The sequence below is a fragment of the Sciurus carolinensis genome, unplaced genomic scaffold, assembly GCF_902686445.1.
Source record: "Sciurus carolinensis unplaced genomic scaffold, mSciCar1.2, whole genome shotgun sequence".
In the NCBI taxonomy this organism is placed as follows: Eukaryota; Metazoa; Chordata; class Mammalia; order Rodentia; family Sciuridae; genus Sciurus; species Sciurus carolinensis.
Genome location: NW_025920264.1, coordinates 124,123 through 131,893, shown reverse-complemented (window position 1 = coordinate 131,893; position 7,771 = coordinate 124,123). Strand labels below are relative to the sequence as shown.

Here is a 7,771-nt window from a genome sequence, read left to right as displayed (position 1 = left end):
GATCCAGTACGGGTGTGGACACTGAAAGGTTTTGCCACTACGCCCTCAGGCCGTGGTTTCCCTAGTCCCGATGCCCTTGACCACCCCACACCAGGCACCCATGGCCTAGGGTTCCCTGGACCTGGCATCTCTTTGTGCCCTCTCGTGGAGTGGGGTCAGCAGTGTGTCAAGGGGCACAGCCAGTCCTTTCCAGTCACAAGAACCAGGTGCGGAGGAACTGGACCTTCCCACCTGCCAGGTATCCCAGCACTCCAGGATCATGGCTTTAGAAAGAAGCGACACTTGAGACTGAGCCAGGACACCACCCACCCCGGTACTTCCTGGTTTTGCAGGACTCAGGGTGTCCAGCACAAGTGCCTTTCCCCGTGGAGGAAAGCGGGGCTCGGCGACGCCAAGGGCACGTGTCCTCCGGGTGGGCTCCGAGGTGTCCAGACCCCGTTTCTGCGCACCCGAACTCTGCTCAAACCACCCGCGCGGGCTCCGCCGCCCAGGCCTTAGGGACACTCTGGGTGCCCTCGAGCCCGCTGCCCCTGAGCGTCCGGCGGCTGCTCCCAGCTCGGAGACCCTGCGCTTCTCCGCATCCCGTTCCCCCGCCCGCACTCCGCACGTGGGTCCCCTCCCTGCACCGCCGCGCTCTCCGGTCACCCGGCCGCCCCTCCTGCCGTCGCCGCCCCGCCCCGCCCCGCCCCTGTCCCTCCCCTCCACCGGGGCGGCTCCGCGGCCATGTGACCCTGTGGCCCTGGGACGCGACGGGACGCGCTGGGACGCGCGCGCCGGGGGTCGCGGGCACGGCCCGGGCGGGGGCGACATGGAGCGGAGGTGGGTCTTCGTGCTGCTCGACGTGCTGTGCGTGTTGGTCGGTAAGAGCCGCGGGCCCGGGTGTGGGGATCCCGGGCGGACACGCCCCCGGCTGCGAGAGCCTGCGTGGGGCGAGGGGGCGCCGGCGGCTTCCAGGCGCCGCGGGGCCGGCTGACTCCGGCCCGGTGGAGCCCGGCCGGCCGGACGCAGATGAGGTCCAGCGCCCTCGCCCTCGGGCCCCAGAGGCCGAAGGGCCGCCCCGGGCTGCGGGTGGGCCTCCAGCACCGAGCCGAACCTGTCGGACCGGTTTGTGGGCTGCGCTAGGGGCGGGCTTGTCCGGAGGCTCCGCCTGCCCCGGCCCAGGTCCCTGGAACAAAGACCGAGTGTTGCCCTGGGGCTCAGTGGACAATGGCCCCGGAATGCTGCTGCCCCCGCGGGGGCGGGTGCTTTGGCCTCATTGGCTGCCCCTCTTCTGTCTTCTGTTTCTCCCAGAGAGGCCGGGCCCATCCTTCGGGTCTGGAGGGTGGGCCAGGTAACAACAGTAAGTCCCTGAGGCACATCATCTGCCAGTCTTGGGTACTGTTTTCTTGAGTGCATGTGTTGTTTAAACATATATGTGGCACTTACTGTATGTTAGGCACCAGGAGACCTGCAAATAATTGCACTTTTCTGACCAAACAGTCTGGCCCCAGAAAAGTTGAACCACCTGGTGGAGTCACACAGCAGCAGGGCAGAGCTGAAAGTCAGTTGCACGTTGCTGCAGTGTGCCAGGTGGCAGTGGCTTCCATCCTAAGAAAGCTGAGGTTGCAGACAGTTCAGACAGCACAGGTGTAGGTGGTAGTAATATGGAGCAGGTGAGGTCAGGGAGGCTCCGGAGGTGCCCGAATGGAGAGGAGGCCCCTGTCTTGGCCAGACTGTAGTGTCCTGAACCCCAGCCCTGGCTACCGCTTCTGAATCTCCCGCGGAAGGTGTGGGGGCAGGGCTGCTGGTTTGCTGCTCCAGCCTGAGCCCCACTGGGTGGTGGGCGGAGCCTTGCTAGACGCCTCCGCTTTTGGCCTGTGTTTGCCTGTCCCTCTGCCTGTGCCCCCTGACCCTGGTCCCAGGCTCTCTCAGGCCGCCTCAGTGCAGCCAGAGTATTGCCCCCCAGCAGGGGCGGGCCCCCCTGTGGACCTCAGGTCTCCCTTTCTGGAGTGTTTCCCCAGGGAGGCCCCCTCAAGTTGGCCCCTGCCCTCATGGCATTCAGGACCCAGAAGAGCCGCACCCGCTCACACCCAGCTCCCTGCTGGGGGCAAAGGGCACCCTGCCTGGGTTTGTCCCTGGAGCCGCCATTGGGGCAGGGTGCTGCCCTCTGCCCGAGCTCTGTGGCTGGCTCCTGTCTCCAGGCCTCCCTCAGCTCTGGGGACACCTCTGGTAACACAATGGTGGTGGTGGGCTGGGCTGTTGGGCTGGCTTCCTGGATAGGGCTGGGTGTGTCTTGTCTCAGTGTGGCTGGCTGGTGGCCTGGTGTGGAGGTAGAGAAGGGACAGGTGCCTGAGCAAAGGGCCTGGGCTGTCTCCCCTCGCTTGCTGTGAACCTGGCTGCGTCGGCTCTTTGCCCCGCTTGGCCAGGTCCAGCCCTGAGCGTCTGCGTCACACAAACGACTGTGCTTTCACGGGACAGGAGATGGGAAGAGGAGGTGTTTCCTCCTGTGGCAGGCACTCGGGAGTGTCAGGAGGGGAGTTAAGTGAGGTGGCCAGCAGCGTTGGGGTGGGTGGGGGCTGAGAGGGCTGCCCGATGACCAGGGGGAGTCAGGACTGTGTGGTGCAGGGCCTCTCACTGGAGATCTGAGGAGAGGCCCAGGCTGTGTCTGCAGCAGGGCGCCATGTCCCTCCCTGGCCTTCCCTAGCCTCTCTGCCCTTTGCCATCCTGACCTTGGTGAACGCCCCGTACAAGCGAGGGTTCTACTGTGGAGATGACTCCATCCGATACCCCTACCGTCCGGACACCATCACCCATGGGCTCATGGCCGGGGTCACCATCACAGCCACTGTCGTCCTGGTAAGGCAGAAGGGCGTGGAGTGGGTAGGACTGAGGGCACAGCCGCTTGGGGGCACGGGGTGCCTCGGGCTGGCCAGACCCTGCCTGTGGCTCTCACCCTCTCTCTGCAGGTCTCAGCGGGGGAAGCCTACCTGGTGTACACTGCCCGCCTCTACTCCCGCTCCGACTTCAACAACTACGTGGCTGCCCTCTACAAGGTGCTGGGCACCTTCCTGTTTGGGGCTGCGGTGAGCCAGTCCTTGACGGACCTGGCTAAGTACATGATTGGTCGTCTGCGCCCCAACTTCCTGGCCGTCTGCGACCCAGACTGGAGCCGGGTCAACTGCTCGGTCTATGTGCAGCTGGAGAGGGTGTGCAGGGGGGCCCCTGCCAACGTCACCGAGGCCAGGTGGGTGCCGGGTCTGGCCCCTGGGAGGCTCCCTGGAGACTGGAGGTGTGGAGGGGCGTTGCAGGAGCAACCTTCACCCCTCTGTCCCTGCCTTCCCATTGCCTCTGGCCTCTCCTTCCTGCCAGGGGTCGTCTGCTGTGGAGTTGCACTTCTTTCTTGTGCTGCTAAGGTTCTGACTTTGTCTTTGGTCCACTGTGTCTCTGGCTCCCTCTGAGTTCACCTGGAGGTTGCTGCATTTGCTGGAGCGAGTGTGCACCCGTCTTGCGTGCTGCCCACTCCCTCTCCTGGGCTGGTGTGGTCACCATGTCTGCCCATGGCAGCCATGCCCCGTCCCCCACCCTGTTCCCATCTCAACCGAGGGATGTTCTTTTTCTTGGGATGTTAGTTTTCACGTCGTCATTTCTCTTCTGGCTACAACTCTGCCCTGATGGGATACGTCGTTCTGAGTCCTTTCAGCTCTGGTCGTGGGTCAGGTGACTGAGCCAGAGGCTTGTCTTCTGAGTCGACCTTGGGTTTCTTTCGTGTGAGAAACAAGCTCACCTGCAGAAACCTAAAGGACGGACTGAGACAGAGGTGCAGAGAAAGCGAGGTTTTCCGCCAGTGGTCCTGCAAGGTCAGGGTGCCTGGTGTCAGGGACCTCAGCATTTTGTCCCTAGTGCGCAGGGTCCCTCCCCTGGTTCCTCACTGGCTGAGTACTGTGGGGTGCACAGTTCTGAGGTGCTGCTGCCCCCTTCCTTGCTCAGGTGGCAGGGGCCTTGGGGAGCAGTTCAGCAGGTCCTGTCTGTCAAGGACTGTGCGTTTTGACACTTGGGTCACCTGCGTGTACTTTCCATTGCTGTTTCCCCTCCAACTGCCTTTCCTGCACCCCATTTTACATTTAAGGCTGAATGCTGAGTTCTGAACAAGGACCACCAGACATGCTGTTTCTCACCCTCAGGGACACCTGGAGCAGCTCTGCCCTCGTGTGCTTGTCGGTGTTTTGTGGAGGACTGAGTGTGTGGTCTGGTTGCTGCCTGCACAGTGACGTTTCTGAGTGGGTTTAGTTGTGTGCGGCCGTGATCTGTTAGATCAGGGCAGATAGCCATCAAACGCAGATTCCTGTTACTTACTTGGTGGTGCTGGGTTGGCACAGGGCTTTCTGTGGCTGTGCCTCAGCTGCACCCCCAACTGCAGACACAGATTTCCTGAGGTCCTAGAACCAAGGACAGCTGCCCAGCATTTGCAGGGGGCGCATGTGACCTCTGCCCAGCTTCTTGTTCTGAGCAGCGTGCCTGGGCCCTCTGTGTGGTGGCCCTCGTCCCCCCAGTGCCTGGGCCCTCTTGTGTGGCTGGCCCCTCCTTGGCATCAGCACTGCCTGTGGCCCTGAAGTGGTGGCTGAGGCCCCCTTGTTAGGTGGGGGCTGACCAGCCCCTCCTACAGGCACCAGGTGCCACGAGGGGCAGGTCCCCGTGGCAGTTGGGTGCCGCTGTCCTGGCCTGTGCCGTCCTGGTGTGTGACACAGTGGTGCAGAGCTGGTGCCTCTGGTTGAGCCCTTGGTTGCCATGAGCTTTCCATCTGCTCCAGAGCTCCCTGGCAGGGAACCCTGGCCTCCCTGCCAGTCCCTGGATGTCTGTGCTGAGTCTGGGGTTGGTAGAAGGTGTGGCACTTCCCTTAGGTTCCAGACGTGGAACCACCCTGAAGGGGACACAGGGCACAGACCTGGCTCTGCCTGCCTGGGCCCTGGGGCGGCCGACTGGTCCTGCTGTGTTAGTGAGGTGTTCGAGGCTGCAGGCCCAGCCCTACCTACCTACCTGGGGACTGCTCCATGTTTGGTCCCCTCATCCTGCGTAGGCGGTGGGTCAGTATGGCCTCCCCCACCAACTCTGCCCACCCTCTCTCCCAGGCTCTCTTTCTACTCTGGACACTCCTCCTTTGGGATGTACTGCATGCTGTTCTTGGCGGTGAGTTTCTTTATCCACTTGTGTGGGGAGCCCAGGGCCCGGCCTTCTGCACTGCCCTCGGGGAGGTGGAGCAGGTGCGGGGCAAGCGGGCAAGCGGGCAAGCGGGCTCCTCCGGCCCCTCGGGCCCCTCCGCGGCCTCAGCCCAGTCGCGCTGCAGCCGGCTGATGCGCTGCCTCCGCAGCTCTACGTGCAGGCGCGGCTCTGCGGGAAGTGGGCGCGGCTGCTGCGGCCCACGGTGCAGTTCTTCCTGGTGGCCTTCGCCCTTTACGTGGGCTACACCCGCGTGTCCGACCACAAGCACCACTGGAGCGACGTCCTCGTCGGCCTGCTGCAGGGGGCCCTGGTGGCCGGCCTCACTGTGAGTCCTAGCCCCACCCACCCCGCGCTCCGCTGGGGCGCTCCCAACCCTCACCGGGACCCTCCTGCCATCCTCCCGCTCTTCGGCCCCCCGCAGGTCCGGTATGTCTCGGACTTCTTCAAAGCCCGGCCCCCACGGCCCTGCCTGGAGGAAGTGGCGGAGCGCAAGCCCAGCCTGTCCCTGACGCTGACTGTGGGCGAGGCCTCGCACAACCACCGCGGCTACCCTGTCTCCTCCTCCTGAGCCAGGACCTCCAGGCTGCCATCTGCGGGACAGCCGTGTTCTGGACCCTGGTCAACAGGAGGGCTCAGACAGGCCCCAGGTTCCCAGCTAGTGGTAGTGGCAAGCAGCACTCTGGGGGCCAGGTGTCCCATGGGCTGTCCTTGTTGCTTCTTGAGGACCCACTCAAGTAGGGGGCCGGGAAGGACCTGGGAGCCAGGCACTTGTGCTGCTTGGTGGGTGTGCACGTGGGTCTCTAGTAAAGCAGGTGTTTGTTGAGGGCCCCCTGCTTCTCCCTGGCCAGCACACAGTTATGTCCAGAGAGGGCCTGCAGGTTATGGACCCCGGGACTTTGGCAGGGAGGATGTCTGGCTTCCAGGCAGTGGGCTGTGTGTGTTGAGGGAAGGCACCAGCCCTTGTGCACAACCGGGCCCCTGGGCCTGCAGTGGCCTCTGTTGCCTGGAAGACCAGCCAGACTCATTCTCCTTCCTGAGTCTGCCCTCTCCCCTCCTGGACCCTCTGTATGCCCCACGGCCTCAGAGCCCTTCTCTGTGTGATGGGGATCCTGTGCTTTGAACTGCTGGTCCAGCAACGCCCCTTGCCTCTGCACACACTAGTGTTCCAGGCCCTGTAGGAAGCTCTGCCCCTGTGCCTTCCCTGTGCCCCTGTGGGACTCTGACCTGATGAGCCCTGCAGTCCCGACTGTCTGCCCACTGAGTTTCAGAACTTCCTGGGCTTGCCTTTTCAGTGTGAGATTGTCATAAATTTTGTTTTGTTTTGTTTTGTTTTTTTTACCAAATATGTCTTTATGATGGGTGATTTGTTTTTATGTGTCTGCTGATGTTGTATTTGTACTTGGAACCTGCTTTATTTCTTTCCTCCTGTGGGGTGTGGTCACCAGTCCCCAGTGGGATGATTAGCACTTGGGTGCAGAGATGCAGCCTGCATCCCTGTCCTGGGCCTAGAGGGTTCCTTTGCAGACCATGGCCCTCCCCTGGTGCCAGGGACCAGGCACCCAGATGCTGTGGACACCAGGAGCCTGATTCATGGAATGTGTCAGTCATTTCCAGCCAGTGACACGTCCAGGGCCAAGGATCTGGTTGCCCAGGACCAGCAGAGGGGTAGTGGGACTCACATGTGAGGAGCACAAGTTCAGACTGCAGTTGTCTAGGGGAGGTCACATGGGCCCACAGATCACTCAGGGCAGGTGGGGGAGATGGAGCTGGGCTGCGCAGAATGGCCCTCTGCTGTGGTGGCTGGAAAGCCGTGCTGAGCTTTGGTCCCAGGACACTGATGCTGTTACCGGAAATGTTCATGCCCCACGGTAGGACATCTGTCGTGTCGTCACTGCCACCCCCAGGCCCCCTGTTCAGACACCAGCTGCTTCCCTCCAGACGCAGACCCTGGGTTTCCAAGTAATGGTTTGTGTTTTTTGAATTTTCACAGAAATTCCTCCTCATAAATGCCTCCTTGCCCCATCCAGCAAATATCCTCTGCTCCCAGTTCCCAGCAGATGACCCAGCTGGTCCTGGTGACCAGATGAGGAAGTGGACTTGCCCTGTTCAAAGAAGAGAAGATCTTTCCCTAAACTAGAGGGAACAGCAGCTTCTCTGCCTGCCCAAGCTCCTGGCAGGCTCCTGAACCTCTCCTGGGCCTGTCACTGCTCTTCCGGCAAAATCCAGGGCTGGCAAAGCACCCACTCATCTGTTTGGCAGGAGCAGCCCTTTCCCATATCTGGCCATCCTCCATTTCTTCTCAGGTCCCTCATCTGGTCACTTGGGCCTGTCTCTAGCAGGAGTCGTGCTGGCTTGGTTTAGCTGGAGACACCCTCACCCCAGAGTTTCTTCCTGGTCTCTCCATCCACTGCCCCACCATATTCTGTGGTGCCTGGTCTTCCCCCAGCCCAAGACTTCTTTGCAAGGCCCCTGCCTGTCATGATGGCTCTGAATTGTCCCCTGTGCCTCAGTAGGCATTGTTGGGTGACTGTTCCTCTGTTCTGCAACCAAGCAACCCCAGGGGCCGGAGGAGGCC

The 7,771-nt window shown here is 62.1% G+C and overlaps 1 protein-coding gene across 3 annotated transcripts; it reads left to right on the top strand.

Annotated features, from left to right (window-relative positions):
* Positions 1-693: 693 nt before the first annotated feature.
* Plpp2 (phospholipid phosphatase 2) lies at positions 694-6,559 on the top strand. Of its 3 annotated transcripts, none has more exons than XM_047538105.1 (6): positions 694-819; positions 2,684-2,835; positions 2,946-3,223; positions 5,106-5,163; positions 5,345-5,521; positions 5,618-6,559. In XM_047538105.1, exons 2-6 carry the CDS (start codon positions 2,800-2,802, stop codon positions 5,762-5,764), a joined length of 696 nt encoding a protein of 231 aa, XP_047394061.1. In that variant the 5' UTR covers positions 694-819; positions 2,684-2,799; the 3' UTR covers positions 5,765-6,559. The 3 variants fall into 3 exon arrangements, with proteins under 3 accessions (XP_047394061.1, XP_047394059.1, XP_047394058.1); XM_047538103.1 differs by having other exon boundaries at positions 717-860; XM_047538102.1 differs by lacking the exon at positions 694-819 and adding an exon at positions 1,935-2,208.
* Positions 6,560-7,771: the final 1,212 nt, after the last annotated feature.